The sequence below is a fragment of the Homalodisca vitripennis genome, chromosome 4 (assembly GCF_021130785.1).
Source record: "Homalodisca vitripennis isolate AUS2020 chromosome 4, UT_GWSS_2.1, whole genome shotgun sequence".
NCBI lineage: Eukaryota > Metazoa > Arthropoda > Insecta > Hemiptera > Cicadellidae > Homalodisca > Homalodisca vitripennis.
The window spans coordinates 15,183,623-15,205,335 of NC_060210.1; the positions used below are offsets into that span (position 1 = coordinate 15,183,623).

Consider the following 21,713-nt stretch of genomic DNA (forward strand, 5'->3'; position numbering starts at 1 on the left):
ATGTCTTTGCCAAATGCCCTATAAAATGACTTAATATGATAATCACAGCGACTGGCATGTTGCCTGCATGAATTTAGATTTTTGTATGGATGGTAACAGCTCATCAAACTAATAGGTATATGTCTGCCCTTTGACTTGATATATATAATATATATATATATAATATATTCCCTCGGTTTCAAATACTGACAATTGAGACTTAGGCCTTGATAGTGTGACAATCTAAAATTAATTCCTCCCCCACAGTAGTTCATTTTGCTGATGATTTGGAAATTACTCATTTGGTTTCTTTCCCACGACTTAAGATTTAGAAGCCTGGAGAGTTACCCAACTAATATCTCTCTTCACAATAATGCTAATATTTGACCTCATTACTTAGTTGGCCAGTTTGTATGTAGTGATCGCCATATTATTATGCTAGAGAGTGCCTAAAACCCATCACATAACTTGAACCTTTATTTTCGTATTTCTTACAGATGTTACCTTTACTTGACTTGAGAAAAACCGGTCACACACCTTATGAGCGGTTGTTACAGGCAGTCAGTTAAGGGGATTCACCACTGAAAAACATACTTTTTTTTTAATACACAATAAAAATAGCTTAACCATTTTTTTTCTAGTGTGTAGTAGGCTAACAAAAAATACAAAAAATATAAAACGGCAAAATAGTTGTCACATACAGCCTACAGCGAATAAAAACTTTGTTTTTGTTTTCGCGTTTTTCAGACCATATTTAAAATTGATATATCTAAGAAACTTTCCAACATATTGCACTACTCATGGTCTAATTTTGAAGATATGGATCTATTCTAAATATTTAGGTAGATTTATCATGGTAGCATTAGTAGTTTTAATAAAATAATTTAGTAAACTTTAGACTTTAAAAAAAAAAACAAACATGCTTATATATATATAAAATTATGTTTCTATTCATCATATATACCTAAAAATCTAATTCTACCTAAATATTTAGAAAAAGACTACTTAATATGTGGTAAAAATTATGAACTTTCTATCTCAATTAGTTCCCAAGATATATCGATTTTTTGTCTGAAAATTGATCGAAAATTCAAACTTTCGGAGAAAACTGCAATAGAAAGTAGACGTAGGTTCAACACTAATATATCACGTATATTTTTTTACTTTATGGTTCTGAAATAAATTTACACAATATATTTAGGTCAAAAGGTTGTATTATACATCAATATTAGGTCATATTATTATGTCAGTGTTCAATAAAATATACATATATATACATTGTAAAATAAAACAGAGTTCGGTCGGTGACGTAGGTTGCAGGTTGCACCTCTTACCGCTTTGCAATATTGTCCTTATTTCTTCTAGCAACATTTTTTTTTGTATTCTTGACTCTTTCCATATTTTATGGCATAAAAATGAACTAAAACTTCACTCAAAACAAACAGCCTGAAACTCGACAGTAGAATGACAGATGACAGAACAACAAATTGTTTTGTTTTTATTCTATTACTACTTCTTCTTCTTCTTCTTCTTCAGCATAGAGTAATGAAAATAAAACAGTACAATGATTGATATGCGTATTAAAACTAGATTTAAATATCTGGTTTACATATTTATAATGAAGTATATAAAAGAAAGTATGTTCTTCTATAAAAACTGAACGTAATAATACCAAGCTTTGGTGTTCTGCAACAAAGTTTTGAAAAAATATTATGTTTTACATTTTTGGACTTTTAAACGAACATATAATAAGCACTATAAATCAATTTTTGTGCGTTCCACAAATATATTTGTGTGTTAATAAATTCAAAAATATATATTAATTAAACACTCTTGCCTATTATTTAATTTTTTTAGTTGATTTATTAAATCAATATATTATCACCAAGGAAATTAAAATAATAACAGCACTCAAGAAGGACATAAAATAGAAAACTGTTGCGAGCAGAAGCTCAACACAAGAATGGATCTGAAGACTCAGACTCATTAGCTCCATGCTCCAGGGGCTTAGCTCTTTATATTATTAATGGAACACCTCTCTTGAATTATCCAACATCCACTTTAAGCCTTCCCACCTTAAATTATTCTTTTACATTCATCCCCACCCCCCCCCCCCCCCACCCCCCCCCCCCCCCACCCCCCCCCCCCCCCACCCCCCCCCCCCCCCACCCCCCCCCCCCCCCACCCCCCCCCCCCCCAAACTTAATCTGTACTATGACATCACAACCTTGAATGGGGATAATTTTTTCACGTTATATATTATTCCTCAACTACTCCTTACCAGGTTTGTCCTTGGACTTAGGCCCAGGTGTGGGTAGAGGGTACTTTGCTAACGTTGGCTGGAAAAATAAGCTGGTCAAGGATGCATCATGCTGACGAAACAAGTTAAGTACAGCCGACAGATCAACGTCTGTGATTAGATCACAACTAACCACAATCACATCGGACTGAAACAAAAAACAAACTAACAATGAAAGTGTTTATTAGTCTATAATAAGAGTTTATTATTATTCTATTACCATTGGTGTTTTCATACAAATATGTTTTAGGAACTACTGATATTTACATTTTATATACCAGCATGGACAGGATGTACAGACCACTGGTTCAAATCTTTCAGCCAAGTTAATTTAAATAGAATCTTTAATCCAATTATAACCCCATAGATTCAGGGAATTATTTTTAATTTCGTTACATACCCAAAAATCATTTTTGGGGGATAGGATCTGTTTTGAAAATATGTGATCCTATGATCCAAATGATACCTGAACTTTCGTTTTCATACATAAAACATAACTGACTGTCCTTTATTTGGCTATGAATAGTAAAAAAAAAAACTACAACTATAAGTAAAAGCCTAGACTTACAACAATTCAACAGTTTCATTGATGAAATTCAGTAACTTTGAAAAATTCCATAGGAGTTATTATTTTTTGTTGAAACTTCAGTGTAGTATCCATTGAAAAATTCCAATTCTGGAGCAACTATGGTCAACTGAGTGTTTTTGTGTAGGGGTTACAGTTTTAATGTAACAGATTTTTGAAATATGTCTTTATTTGGATAACTTACAAACAATCAAAATTTCAATAGTCGGAAACTGACAATTCTTATTTTATTTATACGTATGATATAATACATATTTTAGTAATGTTATTTATACCAAATAAAAGCCTATGATCTGTAATCTCATTTGATTACCTTTGAAATTGTTATCAGTAAGTAGTTATTACGACACAGCTGTTTCAAAAGGAACCATTTTGTAGGTTGTTACATCACACGATGCACAAACTCCAGAGTCAAGCAGGTTGTTTATAGTTTGATGATATAAAAAAATTATATCTCATGATGATGTATAATTTGAAGCATGAAATCATATTGTTCAATAAATATATATTCATATTTTATTTGATATGATGTAAACTATAATTTGTTTTTTTCAGTTGTGATATATAAACAGACAACATATACAAACATTTGTAGCCTATATACATTTTGTTCACAATTCATAAACAACTTTAGCTCTAGAATGATATATAAAGTACTAAGCACAAAACACAAAATCAACTTGTCACTCTGGAGAATTAAAATATACACCTCTAGGGTTAATTAATTATTTTTTAAGAGATTACTTAGACTTATCGTTTCTTACTACAAATTATTTTATAAATAATCATTTATAACTGTTAAACCATATTAGCACTTAAATAAGCAGTGTTTATAACAAAACCATTTATTAGCAAACCTTAATTCTATTAATATCTTCCAAATGCCGTAGTGTATCTGCAGTACCCCAGTCTTCTCCAGTAGGAATTCCAACAATCTCTAGGCGAATTTTCAAACCAGTACGTTCTAATGCTGTTTGAACTTCATTCTTAATTGACTCCAGGACAACAATGATTACTTCTGTAATAAAATTGAATAAATTTAATTATAAATTCATTTTGTTAACCCTTCAAGCGCTAACCATCCCGAACAGGACACTTAGAGTGCAGTTCCCAGAGTTGCAGTCCTAATCGAGAAAGGTTAAAACATTGATTTACTAATTCCATTGTCATTTATTCTTTTCATGTGAAGAAATATTTAGTATGGTGTTACTCGGAAATAAACTCTCTATCGAAATATAACACAATTGATATGTTTTATTGATCGTATATAGAAAGCTGTAACTGCTAAGTAAGTTGTATTTATGTAGTTGAGTGTCTATCATCAGCTTGTATTTTATATAATGACATTTATTAATTCTATCCTTTGGGATAACTGTCTGTTTGTTGTGTATGTCTGTAATCACAAATAAATAGGGAATATTTTGCATATAATGGTTTACAAGTCTCACTTTTTACGATTTCTCGTTTTTTTGTTTTAATATAAAGTATATAAAAAGTGTTAATGATAGAAATTTTAAAGAAACAAAGAAAGATATACTTAATCTTCTTATTTTTTGGGCACAAGCTTCAAGGGTCAGCAAAAAAAAGAAACATTCATGTAAATAATTGTAATTCAATCAATCAAACAAAAATTAGATAAAATGAGGATTGTGTTACTTTAAAATTCGACCGAGTTAAGTTATGCTTAACACGTTCAATGCGGTTGCGGTAGATCTACTGCACGGCTGCCTCGCGCCAGGCGCGCATGACGTAGATCTACTGCACAGCGCCATTGTTTAGAAACCCAGTCAGTGTGCTCTCAGCACTCGTCGTGTATGGTTGTCCGTTTTGCAGCAGCGAACGTGTTAAGTTGACTGAAGTGTAAGAGGCCTATTTAACTACCATGTGACAACGACGACATTGTCGGCATTCTGCATGGGAGTGGGCACGATGACATTGTTATTACACATATGTTACTAGCAGTACCGAAGTTAAAGATAACCTTTATGAATGCTCACACGATCTGAGCTTGAATTTGGGTACTATCTCCAGGGATATTTTTCTTTTTTTGCTAAAAGTGCAGAGTGGCGCTGAAGACGTCTCTGAATGCACACTGATGGCCAGGGACATTTCCTATCGGAGGTTGGGGATGTACCGATCAGAAACGCCCCTGGCAATCAGTGTGGACTTTTGTGGTTCAGTACCACCCCGAACTTCTGGTGAAAACAGAAAAACATCCCTCGAGAAACCTAAAATCAAGCTCAGATCATGTGAGAGCTTATTAACTTTTTATATTTATAATATGCATGTATGTATATTTTCCTATTTCAGGTAGAGTACAATATCTTGGTTTTTATATCGAATAGTATGATACTAAATATTCATATATCCAATACGCATCTATAAATCATATCAACATATCTATAGTCATAATAACAATCATATTTTAAATTAAAATAATCAATCAAATACAAATAGTGACAATCCCACAAATAATAGCCTAAATGAGATATAACAATCAAACAAACAGTTAGAACTGGAAATACAAAGAACCTAATTAATAATGAAATGATAACAAACATTCAAAACAGAAAATATGAAATACGCGTAATTATTTATATGTTTTCTCCTGGGTATCAATGATTAACCGCTTTGGATAAATTGTTAAAGCATCTTCTCTAGAAAGCTGTACTTCTCTTCTGTACAAATACTCACAGAGATGATCTGTAAGTAGGTTGGCTGATATGCCACTTTTTAAAATTCGTTTCATGGTCTTCCATGAGCTTTGGACTGCCTGTTATTTTATTTTATTTTATTTTACATTTCAACGGACATCTCCATTTTTACAGTTTTGAACAATAATTAAGCAATGAAAGTAAACAACCACAGTGACAAATAGAGCAATAACGATTAATAAACTATTTAAGTGACGAAACGGATATAAACTATGAATGACAATAACGTAATTAATTATAAGTGTACCGTGATTTGAACTATGGAAAACAACGAACAATAACAGCAATAAATTAGCACGAAACAATGAGAATAAAACCATGAATAAACAAGAATAGACAAGAATTAACAATATATAAATAACATCAATGAGAGACGTACAGGTAAAGTGTAAGAACGAGTGTCTTCCCTCATTGTGCAACTCCTAGGCAGATAACTCCTGCAGACCGGCGATCTTCCTCTTCAGCACTGGTATACTGTCCACAAAAAAGTCAACGATGTCGGCGACGCTATTACCAGAACTCTGAAGTCGGTACATCGTATCGTTTGCTGCGTAGTTGGTGCGATGTTGCTGCCTAGCGAACAGGTCTCTGGAGCGAGTGGCTGAAGGGGTCCTGAAGAGGATCTGGCTCAGCATATCAGGACAGTCGATCTTGCCGTTAAGGATCTTTGACAGCAGTACAACGTCAGCGGAGAATCTGCGATCCGCAAGAGTCAGGAGTCCCAGATCACGAGACACTTCCCCGATGGGAACCTGACGATAGAGAAGACCACTCCTGACACCCACTATTCGAATAAATCTTCTTTGAATAGTCTCTAGTTCATCTATGAGAAACTTCTGGTGGGGGTTCCACACTGGAGAGCCATATTCAAGGATTTGGCGTACCAAAGCACAATAAAAAGTTTTTAAAGCCGTGTCACTTAAGCCTTTTGAGAAGCGGGAGACAAATCCAAGCATTTTGTTTCCTTTGCTGCAAATGTTTCGCACATGCAACTCAGGATTCAGTGAAGGTACTAATGTAATACCAAGATCTTTCACCTGCAGTACACGAGTTAAGGGCTTATCTACAAAAGAAAATGCATTTACTATAAGAAAAAGTATTTATAGCTAATACAAGTTACTAGTTATTGTTCAAAATTCAGTATCAGTTAAGTATATCAAAAGTTATAATTAAGTAATATCAGTATAAAAAACCGGGTCCGCTTATTGTACTCTACCCTCTATACTTATAGCCAAATAATAAATAGTAGATAGGAACAGAGAGGCATCCTCGCTTCCTTTTAGGAAGCAGAAAACAAGAACCGATCATCATAATAACATATAATTAGCTACTAATTTTTTCAGTATGTAAAATAAAGTCTGCTCTCTCTCTCTCTCTCTCTCTAATAATTTAGTTTTATTAGATCCAAGGGAGAAAATCTCCACAAATACAAAAGTATAAATACAAAACTTTTGTTGTCTCTGATAATACAAAAGTACCATTAAATCTGTTCTAGAATTCTAGTTAAATACACTCAATACAATTTCTTATCTATGTGTACTATTTATCTTCCCTTTAAAAACAAATATAGATTTCGTGAGGGTTTAGTTCAGGAACAAGGCCAGAATACTTGTTGTTTCCATGGATGGAATCTACAGGCAGTTTCACGAAGGTAACTAATAGTAACATGTTAGAAAGTAAAAATTCTTCAGAATTTTCATACTAGAATATGGTTACCTTCAAACCCAGATCTTTCAAACAAGCGTATGGGATACCAGACCATAGGAAAATTTCCGATTGGAAGAAGACATTTTGGTCTTTTAGCTGTCAATTCAGTCATCCTTGAACCTTTTCCACCGGCCATTATAACACCTTGAAACTCAGTAACTCCCATTTTAAAAATATTTCATAAACAATTGTAATAAAATGCACAAAGCCAATGATGAACTTTTATTAGTTGAGGTTATGTTGATAAGTAACTTGGCTCAAGCAGACACCACACGACACATGCACCATCCACCACCAAACATGTTAATTTGTGTTTTTCTTTTTCAGAATAGTGATAGGCTTCAGGATTAGAACTTCAACTGCATTCTCCTTGCAGCCTGTGTAATTGTTTGTTTGCAACAAAATGCTCTCATAGATTTTTAATATTTTCTTTTGCACACAGAAAATAGTTGCCGACCACCTATCTAAGGCTTCCCTCTACCATAGGGCTAAAGTAGCACGTCTTAAATCCATTTAAAAAAATCAGATTTAATGTCTCAATAACAATCAAAATGGTTAATATGCAACCATCTGTTAATACAAATAAATTACAATTTATTTACAATTTCCGTTAAGAAACACATATCATAAATATATTTATTGCCTCACTATACTATAGTTTATTATATAGTTTATCTATAAATACAACTTTATTGGTTTCCAATCGAAATGTTAGATAAATAAATAATATTTCATTAAAAATCTTAAAAGAGTAACTGGACAACGTTTTAATAAATTATATTTTTATTACTGGTGTTATATAATTATTGAGGAATCTGTTCATTGTAATGATAAACTTTTATTGTATAGTATGAATGTATCCTGAGTAAAGTTTCAAGACAGTATCTAGTTAGTAGTGGTATGTATGCCAGATGAATCACAGAAAGCAACCACTCCATTGCATGTTTTTTGACGTGAGATATTTCTGTAATAAGTCAGTGGGGTAAAGTTATTGTTTAGTTTGTATTGTAGTTAAAATAATTATTAAGTTTCTAATCTGACTGATCTTCATGGTGCTTCATGATATTTTAGTGTTATATGTATGACTTTTACAGAACTTCAAGGTACATTTGCTCAATAAGAAACGTAAGTAACGCCCTCTGTCAAACTTTTCGAGCTATGGTCAATTGGCTTTGCCATCTTGTATTTCAGTTAAAATTTACTACCCTAAAACGTTTAACATTTATTTTGGTATAGGCTTAAATTTAGTCATAAAGTCTAATTGTTTAGTATTTGACCAATAATATTCTGAAATAAGGACTAAACCTTTCTAGACATTTCCAAGTAAACTAGGCCTGTTTCAACTTGGATACCATGAAGTAAACTTAACAACATTATTAAATTTAATAAGGTAATCAATAATAAATTAGTTGATAAATTGGTAAATATTGGGTTTTGGGACACCTACTTAAACAATCTTAACACTTCATGTTTCCATAAGAGGTTATAAATATTGATATTTAAAATCAAACCATTATAAATATCGGGTCCCGGTATAATAAGCAGTCATCATAGATGTGGTATAATAAGCTGCTACCACCACTATCAAATCATCGATATTCATGATCATTTAAATTATCAAAGCCAAAATGTAAAATCAAATTACGTTATTTACAATTACAGTATAGCTCAGCTGTTTTTGTATCTAAATCAATAATAATTGGGGAGATTTTAATGAGCAACCTTCCTACATTCGTTATTTGTCCAACTTTGATATGTAAAATTCGTACACAATAAGAGTTATAATAAATTACCGTAACAAGAAGAATCTTGTACATTACAATTTTAAAAATATAAACTTAATAATAACGTTACAAAACACCAAACCAACTATGGCCTAGACTAAGATATCAAAGAAACCTTACAATATTTATAACTTGCCCAGCTTTATATCATTGAGTAAAATAGCTTTTGTGAAATGGAGGAAATAATTCTCCCCATGTATTACCAGGAGCCAAACCCACACGTTGAAGCAACTTAAACAAATCTTGTCACTTTTGAGAAATATTTCACATATTTTTCCTCATACTCATTGCCATTTTCAAAGTCTCAAAATATTAGTTACTTCTTGTTGTTTATTGTTAACGAATAAGTTGAAATCATATGCTAAGTTAAGTAAATTAATTGTAATATCAAATAATTTCTTTGGGTAAAAACAATCAAACCATTTGATAATAGCAATCAAATAATAAGTGTAGGCTGCATATTAGTCTACCCTAATAATTTAATGATCTCTAAAAACCGACCTAGTTTATGTGTATTTAAAAAAATGTAACAATCAAAACAGTGCAACATGTAGTTACTCTGTTAAGTTTTATTAACATTATGATTTTTTTGATAATGACAATCGAATACGTATGTAGATTATTTATCAAGGTCTCTTCTCAAAAAAGGCTACCAATATTTAATTGTAAATACAATAGCTGTAATTAGAATATTTTTGTATTCAATAGCTTACATATTTCTATTCAATAATCTAATACCCTAATTCGATTGTGGTGGTGCCCACTTACTATACTCCAGCCATCACCACGACAATCAAATCAGTGAACCAAATTACCGATTAGAATTACCTAAACCATAGATACAAAAACATTCTTAATATAGTTGTGTACAATTAACTTGTATTGTCGTACTTAAAGTATTGCTACTTTGGATAATTACTTTAGTCACGTTACCCAAAACATCTTAAACTACTTGTACCAATTTCACAAAATAATAAGTATATACTTGCAATTCCAAAAAGAATTTGAAGGTATCGCAAATTTATTGCACAATAATAGTTATTAACGTTTTTATTTTAGGTTATAGGCCTATTTCAATTAGTTTATCAATGTTAAGGAATGGGATGAATCAGGTTTTTTTTTGTTGGGTTAAATAACAACAAACCAAGGAGGGGTATGTTTAAGAGAAGGGATTAACAGGGTTGTCAATCTTTATGTGAGAATTTCAGCAGAAATATTGTGTCTACCAACTGCATTTAAATATAATTAAGAGTTTTCAACGCTTTTTCCTGTTCGACCATAGTTTATTCCTTCATGGATAATTGTATTCATAGTTTCTACCTCTATTGTGAAGATTATTCATTGTTTTTCATTTGTTTATTCAGTCTTGTTAGCTACTATGTAACTTCTTCGAGCATCTCGACGTTGCTTTTCCTGATGGTTGGATTTAGTTGTATAGCCATTTACAAATATAGTGGTTAGGTTTAGTTTTATAGCCATTTAAAAATATAGCCATAGTTTAATTCTTTTGTAGTGCTAGTGAGTGGAGATTTTCTGTATGTACAATGTAAAAAGTTATTGTTGTGAGCGCACTTTAACATATACTCATTTTATATCATTGTGTCAGAATGGAAAGAAAAGATGTTGTATTGTTTTATTTTACTTCAGTATGCAAATTTAAATGGCACTTCTACACTAGAAGCCATTTTGTAAAGCAAGATTTCAGTTTTCCGCTTTGAAGGCTTTTTCACGACTCTTTCTTGTCTTTGATTTAAACATTTGTCTCTTTCTTTACCCCCTGATTTATTCTGATCTTTCGGATTGTTTTCAATCTTCATTATTAACTTGTGTCTTCTATAGCTTCTGCTGATAGCTTAAATAATACTATTCTTTTAGCTTTCTTACTGGTAGCAGTAACAATTTTTACAGTTTAAGTCCTCTTGCCTTATTGAAATTTCTCATTTTTCTTCTTACAAGCAAAGATCTGCAAAAAATACAGATCCACATAAGAATTTCATAAATGTTGTGTATTCTATTAAGAAAAGTTAATTTCATTAGAATTCTTGTTAATAGATTTTGTCATATTCAAGAATTCCAGTGTCATTTTGGTCATTAGCCAATTCATTTAAGATGCACACTTGTTGATTTTATTTTGAATTTTATAAGGTACGTAATAAAAATATTAACAGGATTGAATCTTTGTAACTTACATTTTGCAATCGTGGTTGCAACACAGGATGTAATGGTACATCTCTCTGAACTATCACGATAGTATTCTTCATGCCTTCTTCTCTATCTCAAAAGGTTTATCTTTTGTTGCTTTATGAAGTATCTGAAATGAAAAGTACATCTACCTATTATCAATTGAATTGGTCTATGTTTTACGCTCTTTGTGGTACTCATTTCACTCCTATGGACAGGCTTTTGATTATTGAAAAAAACTTAAAAAATAGAAGCTTACATTAATATATATTATGTTATATGTATAATTGTTTTCCGAGAGTGAAAAATTGTACCATGTCAAAATTATTAATAATTATTAATAAAATTATGAATAAATTATTCATAACAAATTATATAAAAATACAAAAACAAGGTGGCTTATGCTTTAGAATTGAAATAATTTTGAGAAATTGAAAAATCTTTAGTAGCCATTAACTTTGGCATTTATAGGTTCTAAAAGATATAAGATTTGTTGCATTAAGTAGAATGGTACAAAAGTTACAAATAAAATGTTATACTAAGGTGCATAAAATTGAAAAAATTGAATGTTAGTGTTTTTTTAGATAATTCTAACCGTACAAATATAAATACAGATGAAAAGGTTTCATCTTGTATGTATAATTTTATTTCTCAATGAATTGTCAAAGATTTGACATTTTGCCAAACTTATATAGTAAAAAATCTTCTATTGTAGTAAATTACTATATTACACCATAAATTACTGAATAAACACAATGCAATTCACATTTGTTAGCCAAGTAAACAATTGATCTGTCAAAATAGCTGACTTACAAAACAAAGTCATACTTCAACATGCAATGACATCACAACATAAAACTAACAAGTAAGAAAAAGATAGCTAACATTAGGATATCTCCTAACATTTTATGTGGTGTTTCAATCAAGTCAATACATTCATGTTTAAAATTAAGTTTAATTTCATGTTGTTATGTATACGAAATTAAAGTCAGCACTTGTTCTGTAAATGGATAACCATTGATTGCCGCAAAGAGGGTTAAATTAATAATTTAAAAAATCACAAAAAAAGGTGTGTGAAGTTGTGAGTCCTAGTCATGATTTTCCTAAGGTGGTCAATTTGAGGGTTATGCATTGCCATCATTTTGGTCTCATTGACGATTATAAATATGAAAATGCCTGAAAGCATTTGCAAATATGTAAATTAAAATGACATACAGGTAAATATCTTAGAGTTATCTTTTTAATTTTAAGTCTAAGATACATCATAATAACAAAAAGTGTATAAAGTTCTATAAATCACTAGACTTAGTTTGATGGAATGTCAGGGACATTTATTCAAGGCTGCAATTCCATATTGAAAACCTCTTTAAAATTTATACTTATCGAGAGTAACCTCGTTTTTTATAACACTGATGAGTGATATGCAAAGAATTGCTTTCCATGCAATATCTTTTCAACCATTATACTTATCTAGTATATTTGACTCTTATCTTACATTTTTTAGCCTATTATATATTTTTCCACTAAGATACATTCATTTCTTCACTAAATCTTTACTTGGTCTATGTTCACTTAAATAAGAGTTCAACCAAGGTGAGTTTTCTTGTATTTAACTAAACTATAACATGTTTTGTATATAAACAATAGGGATAAGCATTAATTAAATGGATATTTGCTGTTGCAATTATATAGGTTTTGTAGCGGGAAAGTGACTTTCTGACATTAACATTTTTGAAACCTTGTGCTGTTATGTTTTTGTAGTTTTTAATGACTATTGTACAATGATATGTTGATATCAACTGTTAAATTTTTGTTTCAGATAAATAAACTCACTAATAAACAGGCTGTGATTGTGAACCTCAGAACTCTGGTAATGATTGTGCAAATTTATTAAGATTTGTGCGTAATGAGTTACGACTACAACGAAAGCCAGGCTACATTCAATTACTTGGTGAGTAAAAGTCTTCATTTATCACACTTCACATTCGAGGTGGTCTTACTGGTAATGCTGATTATTTGGTGTTAAAATCCACTTTCTTTTGTGTATTTTATTCGTATGGTCTCTAAAAATATACCATTTCGTTAGCCCAACAGTGCTAACAGTTTTAGTTATTTAAAATGAAATGTCCATTTGTTATATATTAAACATTCCATATTATAGTCTTCAGACTTTAAATTTTCTTAAAGTCTGAAGAGATAAAGAAAGTCGTAAACTAAGACGTTCAAAACAAACTCTTCGTTTCAACATCAGAGATACCTAGGCTACTAAAAAGGTCTGTATGTTTACCCCGCAGCCATCCTAGTGTAATCTAAATGAAGAAGTGTTCTTATTGTCTCCATTCAACACGTAAGACTAAGTGGACTTGGTGAAATCGTGCTGATGTCAAAATTCACATTAAACCAACACTTCCCACTTTTAGTATAGTGTCTTATTTTTTTCCTTTCTTTATACATATTGTAATACGTATCTCAGTATCATTAGTGTATATTTTGTTTCCAGAAATTAAAAATGTGAAGTTCTAAACAAGGAGTAAAGGAATTTTTATGCAAATCTATTTTATTCTCCATTTTTCAGATCCAATATCTGTTGTAGAAAATAAAAATTTCCCACTCTCAAATAAAATGCATTTATCCCAACTCAAGCTGTCTGCCAACCTTGAGTGTAGAATGTAAAGTGACTAGCGAGTTGTACTTTTCTCGTTTACAATGGCTTACATTAGAAAGGAGTTACTTTATGTTACATTATGGAACATTTTGAAAAGGTTTAGTATCCCAAATAAACTGATAAGTCTAGCAAGACTCTGTGTAAGCAGCTCCAAAGGAAAAGTACAGGTGGGAAAGGAGTACACAAACTTGTTTAATATAAATACAGGAGTGAGGCAAGGTGATGGAATATCACCAATTCTATTCAACTTTGCTCTGGAAGAAGCACTAAAAAAGATAAAGGGGATGCCTGAAGGAGTAAAATTGGGAGATAAGTTCAATATCCTGGCATTTGCAGATGATGTAGCCATTCTAGCTGAGAGAAAGAGGGACTTAAACAGACTAGTAGAAGCCTTTTTTAGTTGAGGCTGCAAAAGTAGGATTACAAGTAAACGAAGACAAGACGCACTACATGAAAATAAGCAGAAGAATGGAACAGGAAGGAGAAAAGCTAGAAGTACTCAACCATGAATTCAAGGCTACAAAGGAATTTAAGTATTTAGGAGTGACGATAACACATGACAATAGAGAAGAAGTTGAAGTCCAATGTAGATTAGCAGCAGCAGATAGAACATACTGGAGCCTTGCAAAACTTCTCAAAAGCAAACTATTAATGAGGAAAGTTAAATTAAGAATTTACAAAACCATGATCTTGCCAGTTTTGATGTACGGGTCAGAAGTATGGGCACTCACAAAGAAATCCCAAAAAAAGTTAATAACCTTTGAAAACAAAATACTAAGAAGAATTTTTGGACCAGTTCAAGAAGGAGACATATGGCGGATCAGGAAGAACAGAGAGTTAAGAGAAATATACCAAGATCCCGATGTGATTGCACTGATCAGGAGTAAAAGAATGAGATGGATGGGCCATGTTACCCGCAGGGGAGAAGATAAAATGATAAAGAAGGTGTGGCGAGGGGAACCAGAGGGAGTGAGGCCATTGGGCAGACCTAGGATGCGATGGAGAGATCTGGTGGAGAAGGATTTAAGAACGATTGGCGCTACACTGGAAGTGGCTCAAGATAGAGGAAGTTGGAGAGACATTGTTGGCGAGGTCAAAAACCATCTGGGTTTCGAGTGGCCACAGGAGTAAGTAAGAGTAAGTAAGTAAGTACATTAGAAAGGTACACCGGTATATTAGTATAAAAGAAAAGGATTCAATATATCATATGGTTGTATTTTTCATATAATTCTGTAAAAGACTAGTGTCAAAATGAGTATTACAGAATGTATTTCTTTGTATTAAATAGGTTTATAATGATATTTTATAATGAGTATCTATTTTTTCTAATAATTTTCTGTCTCATGTGTGAAGAACTTTCTGTACAGAATCACCTATTTTTTATTTACAATATTAGAATCCATGCACTGCACTAAATTTGTATTTAACGTTTTCTGAACTATTTAAAATGTTAAAATTGGAATTCTCAAACGTGATGTGAGCATGTGTCCTTTCTGGTGTAATGGGCATAAAACCAATTATGCATTATGTGCAGTTTTGTTTCTCCACAATGCGTTCTGTGGTGTTTTTATGGTAATGTGGTATTATCCGAAGGTCATTCTGTCCTCATTTATTACTTGTTACTACGCGATATAAGTAGGTTTAGATTAGGTTATTATAAATATGTTACTAGTAGTACCAAAGTTAAAGTTAACCTTTACGACATGATCTGATCTAGAATTTGGGTACTATCTCAAGGAATGTTTTTTTTTCACCACGTGTGGGATGGTGCACCACCGAAGTCCGCACTGATGGCCAGGGGTATTTCCAATTATCTGACGTACCAATCGGATATGCCCCTGGGCTTCAGTGCCACCTGGCGTGAAAGAATAAAAACGTCCCTTGAGATAGTACTTAGATTCAAGCTCAGACCATGCGAGTGCTCATAAATGTTGACTTTAATTCTTTCTATTTATAATAATTATATTATGTATTTATCTACTTATATAACCTAATAATACTAGTAGATAAGGACAGAGTAGCCTCCTGATAATAACAAAATCTCTATTTCTGCCTGGAAATCGGCTGTTCCTTCTTTTGCTAAAAATACAGGCTGCAGTTTTCAACATAGCCACTGTGTTGAAACTTTTAACTATCTATGTTGGACTTGGCTACCAGAATGTACTGTATTTATGACTTTGTCAATGATCATGAGATTTATACGACAATAAAGTGATTTTTTATTTTTTTTGATTTTGATTTGTCCTCCTTTGTGATTGCACAATGACAAACTCCTCGTAGAGTTGGGTCTTTCAAACCTCTCATGAGCACAGCTAAGAAAGCATCTTTCTGTTTTTTGATAGTTTGATCTCTGCTTTTTTTTCAAAGTCACTTGCCAAACATTTACCCATGGCAATAATCTATAAAAACAATATTTCTCTTTTGTTCCCCAAATTGCCATCGATCATAAGTAAGAATGACAAACAAACAAATAAATCGTTTATTTTTAACAATAAAGACTGTCTGCTGCATTTTCCAAAGCAAAATTCATTTTTCTTGAGCAAACTCCACAACTTAGTTCTTTTAAAATTGGAAAGGTTTTGATTTTTGTTTGCTCTTTTTTAAGCTGCAGTAAGTGTTGGTGGGTATTTCTGGCCAAAAAAGAATGCATTATTTTCTGAAAAAGACCAACAACAAACCCATAGTAAGTATTTCAGTTTACTTCTTATTTTTTATTCTATTTTATGTGGTGTTTTTCTTGGCGTAACGAAATTTCAATGGATTTTTATATATTTAAAAAATGTATAAACAAATAAATTTATCAAAAATTTATGTTTTGCAGTCATCACTTTTTATAGGTTTTCCTGCAGCTCTTTATACCATAACACAGACTATACTTAATTAAGAAACATCAAATCGACACTGAGAACAAAAAGTATAAAAATATTTTACAGTATGCAATTATAGGTTATAAACACAATAATTATGCATATACAAAACATGTCGACAAAAGTTTAACATTTCCACCAAACCAATGAGTACTTTGACTTTTGACTTTGTTTATAAGTCCTTGCTTGCTCTTATCCCCAGCCATCTGTTATTGTCATGTTTAGGCTGAGGAATTCTAATAACAGATAAATAAGTCATGTCCTCTCAGATAAGATCATAGATTGTTTCCTGTTCTGCCTAAACTCTATTCAGAACCATGACATGTTGCAATATAAGTTTAGAAGTACTTAGGAGAGAATTGGCATACAAAATTTGTATTATAAATAAAAATACATCATATTTGTACATATATTTGCTTATGCAAAAACTAGAATCTGTTTACTGTCACTGCATTAAAAAGTTTCTCTTAAACACTTACCATAACAAAATCATATTTAGTGTTTCAGTATTTTAAACATCAATTCGGTGTGAATTAAGTTTCATATGGTTTCATAGTAAATTATATGTTTCTTTCACCTATATTTTTTATAGAGTACAAAGAGTAGGGTGCAGTAAAATCTATCTAAGCGCCTTTGCACGGGTTGCGAGGACAGTTAATACAGCTCGCATGACACTATGCATGATGTTCTCAGTGAAGGTAACATGAGCAAGGGAACGATACACCATCTTTGGTAGTCTGGACAAGGGTGGTGGAATTTCCCCAGGAGGACCTGATCGGTTGTTTTCGGCGGTTTGTAGAACTGCTGAAACCGTAGTCGGCTTCATGGTGTGCTTGTGGGGTGCGCAATAGGCGGAAGTGTATGGCAATAGGTCGGCCCATAGAAGAAGAAGAAGAAGAGTATCTCCCATTAGACCTTTACTGCACAGTGAACATGGAACCAACCATAAGCTAGAAGTGCCTTCCTGGTTGCCGATTCAAGAAAATGTTATTTACCCTGGAAAAAAGTACTCACAAGCACTGTAGTAAATAAAAATGCCTAAAACACTTTGAGGTCTGAACATTTTCCATATTGGGTGGTGTTACGAACAAGTAAAGCTCCCACTACGACATTGGTATAATGTGGATTACCCAGAATGCACTGTAGTAAAAAACTTTGAGGAAGTTAATAAATTTAGTTATTGCGAGAGCACCACACACACAACAGGTACGGAGTAACGCCAAGGACACGAGTTGTACACTGTGTAGGAGTGTCTGGCAGCAATCCCTGGTATCGACTTTCATCCTGTGCTGTAGGTAATGTGTGTGGTGTATGTGGGTGTGACCTTGACCATTGTGCTGTCTGCTGCCCACTGCTGCCAATTACTGTTTGACACCCTTCCGGTGTCCTCTGCCTCCTGTCAGGAGTGTATGGGTGAAACAATGTAAAAGCCTGCCTCCTGTCAGGAATGTATAGAACTTCTAATAATAAACCAAATTTTCTCTTGCAACAAAAATTAATTACAAAAAAAATTTGTTTAAATTGTTGCAGTATTCTTTGGAAATTTCTAACAAAAAAAATTATGTTGCAGTATTCTTTTGGAAAATTATTTATTTACATAGTTTTATGTATCTACACATTATTATCTCTTAACTTTTATCAGCTGTAGGAGGCAATTTATTAATAAAGCGGAACTCCTGGAGAAATAGCGTAAAGAGAAATAAACTTTACCTTAGTTGTATTAGTTTCGCATGATGCTGAAGCCATGTTATAAAACAGTCTATTGAGTTCCATGTGACAAAAACTCAATGTCATCTTAAGAAGTGTTCATCCTCAGATCTACAAATAAAACAGAGCTAGAAATAAAAGTCCTCTCTACCTGATCATTTCTAGATTAATCCAAACTTCTAAAAGCACTCATTCCCATAAATAAAGCAGAGCTAAAGCTGCAAACCCTCCCTACCTGTTCATCTCTAGATTGATCCAAAATTCTAAAAGCACTCATTCCCATAAATACGACAGAGCTAGGGTTGACAAACTCTCCCTACCTGTTCATCTCTAAATTAATCCAAACTAATAAAAACCCTCATTCCCTTGAATAAAGCAGAACTAGGGCTGCAAACTCTCCCTACCTGTTTATTTCTAGAATAATCCAAACTTCTAAAAGAACTAATTCCTATAAGTAATGCAGTAAATAAGACAGAGCTAGGGTTGACAAACTCCCCTTCCTATTCATCTCTAGATTGATAAAAAGTACTAAAAGAACACATTCCCTTCAATAAAGCAGAGCTAGGGCTGCAAACTCTCCCTACCTGTTCATCTCTACCATAATCCAAACTTCTAAAAGAACTCATTCCTATAAATAAGGCAGAGCTAGGGTTGCAAACCCTCCCTACCTGTTCATATCTAGATTAATCCAAAGTACTAAAAGACCTCATTCCTATAAATAAGACAGAGCTAGGGTTGACAAACTCTCCCTGCCTGTTCATCTCTAGATTGATCCAAACTTCTAAAAGAACTCATTCCTATAAATAAGGCAGAGCTAGGGTTGCAAACCCTCCCAACTGTTTATCTCTAGATTGATCCACACTTCTAAAAGTACTCATTCCCATAAATAAGACAGAGCTAGGGTTGACAAACTCTTCCTACCTGTTCATCTCTAGATTGATCCAAACTTCTAAAAGTACTCATTCCCATAAATAAGACAGAGCCAGGGTTCACAAACTCTCCCTACTTGTTCATCTCTAGCATAATCCAAACTTCTAAAAGAACTCATTCCTATAAATAAGGCAGAGCTAGGGTTGCAAACCCTCCCTACCTGTTCATCTCTAGATTGATCCAAACTTCTAAAAGTACTCATTCCTATAAATAAGGCAGAGCTAGGGTTGCAAACCCTCACTACCTGTTCATATCTAGCATAATCCAAACTTCTAAAAGAACTCATTCCTATAAATAAGGCAGAGCTAGGGTTGCAAACCCTCACTACCTGTTCATCTCTAGATTGATCCAAACTTCTAAAAGTACTCATTCCTATAAATAAGGCAGAGCTAGGGTTGCACACCCTCACTACCTGTTCATATCTAGCATAATCCAAACTTCTAAAAGAACTAATTCCTATAAATAAAGACAGAGCTAGGGTTGCAAAACCCTCACTACCTGTTCATATCTAGCATAATCCAAACTTCTAAAAGAACTCATTCCTATAAATAAGGCAGAGCTAGGGTTGCAAACCCTCACTACCTGTTCATCTCTAGATTGATCCAAACTTCTAAAAGTACTCATTCCTATAAATAAGGCAGAGCTAGGGTTGCAAACCCTCACTACCTGTTCATATCTAGCATAATCCAAACTTCTAAAAGAACTAATTCCTATAAATAAGACAGAGCTAGGGTTGCAAACCCTCACTACCTGTTCATCTCTAGATTGATCCAAAGTACTAAAAGCCCTCATTCCTATTAATAAGACAGAGGCGGTTCTACTAAGTCATCACTACCTGTTTCTCTGTAGATTGATTTAAACTTGTAAAATCACTCTTTCCTATAAATAAGGTAGAGCTAGGGCTAACATGTTTGCTTTATAATTCCACTTCTAATTTGTTTAGTTAATGGTGGGCAATGTTGAAGTAGAGGCAGCCAGTTTAGTGGTTAACGTTTTTGAATATATATCTAGTATACTTATCAATCTGATTGTAATCTACTGTACATCCCTAACCTTTGCATTGATACCGTACTTACTTAATTTTTGTACGTTGTACTAATTTTTTGTTGATACACTCTTTGAACATAAAAAATATTCTCATGTTTATATTTATTGTGGTGAAAATAAATGTGATGAAAGTACTATTGAAAATATGAGAATTTCAGTAACTATTAAGCATATGTTTAAACTTTTTATTAAGTAATGGTTGGCTAATTAATATATCTTGCGGAAGTGCGTTAATGGTTCTGCCAGTTTTGGTTCAACATGTTGGCGTAGAATCAATTAAAACTTTGCTGATAGCATTATTTTACTTATTCTTGACATTAATTCCGGAGATCGTAAGTTCCAGTTTTTATATCAGTATCATCGTGCAGTTTTTGTTTGAAATCTCTTGCAGGATTCAGGTCGTTATCTATTTTGCTGGAATTTAAATCAGAACAGACTGGCGAAACAGGATGGGGAAACGAAACAGGATGGGGAAACTGTTCGCGGTTTCTTTTAAATGTTCAGCGAGAACGCGAAGCTGTTAAACCTTTTACGACGCGTAATACAAAGGCCTAAATATAAATAAGGACAAATAAAGTTCATGGCAACACTGGCGCGGCGGAAGTATGAAGTCCGGGTGAGCCGGAGCGGTGACCGGAAGTGGGGTCTATTATGTGCTATAAATAACATTACCCTTTGGAGTGTGCAAGAAGAGGGATGGGTGTTATAGTCGGTTGGTCTGGTACGCTCACGCTCACTCCATCTCGCAGCGCTTTCTGTAATTATTTTTTGTATGGTGCTCTTAAACGTCTTTACGACAAGCGGTTAAAATGGAGGGTATACTACCAAAGGGTATACCGATATGACGTGCTGTTCCAGTTGAACATTGGAGATGACACAAAGAGAATGATATGGCCTATTGTAGGGTTACAAAATTAAATTTACTTGAAAATCCAGCGTATTTGAAAATCATCAAATATCACATCACTGTAAGGATTTTAGTTAGACTCTGAATTAAATGGTGCTCCAATTGAATAATGACATGTAATTTTCAATTAGTGATCATAAAACTTAAGAAAAAATTGTCTGTGCTATTTGCTTTAGTGATAAGACGATTTAAAAAATAATCAGTATCATTGAAGTATCAATGAACTATGGCAAATGTCCGGAAATCCTATTTCCTTCGCAATCCTTCCATCGTCAAAAATAAACTTCAAACAAAGACGATTTAATAAAGTGATATGATAATGGTCTAGGTAAATAGTATA

At 32.9% G+C, this 21,713-nt stretch overlaps 2 protein-coding genes across 3 annotated transcripts in view; one reads left to right on the forward strand and one right to left on the reverse strand.

Moving 5' to 3' along the window:
- Positions 1 to 2,249: 2,249 nt before the first annotated feature.
- On the reverse strand, positions 2,250 to 7,574 carry LOC124360948 (translation initiation factor eIF-2B subunit gamma-like). The gene is made up of 3 exons (XM_046814984.1): positions 7,295 to 7,574; positions 3,722 to 3,882; positions 2,250 to 2,426 (listed from the first exon to the last, which is right to left on the reverse strand). The coding sequence occupies exons 1-3, from the start codon at positions 7,449 to 7,451 to the stop codon at positions 2,250 to 2,252; spliced, it is 495 nt and encodes a 164-aa protein (XP_046670940.1). The 5' UTR covers positions 7,452 to 7,574.
- Positions 7,575 to 8,211: 637 nt separating this feature from the next.
- Positions 8,212 to 21,713, forward strand: part of LOC124358976 — a 200,632-nt gene continuing 187,130 nt past the window's right edge. For both annotated transcript variants that reach the window (XM_046811265.1, XM_046811270.1), the window contains exons 1-2: positions 8,212 to 8,410; positions 13,070 to 13,201. In XM_046811265.1, the coding sequence (XP_046667221.1) occupies positions 13,157 to 13,201 (45 nt within the window). In that variant the 5' untranslated portion in view covers positions 8,212 to 8,410; positions 13,070 to 13,156. The remainder of the gene's footprint in view (positions 8,411 to 13,069; positions 13,202 to 21,713) is intronic.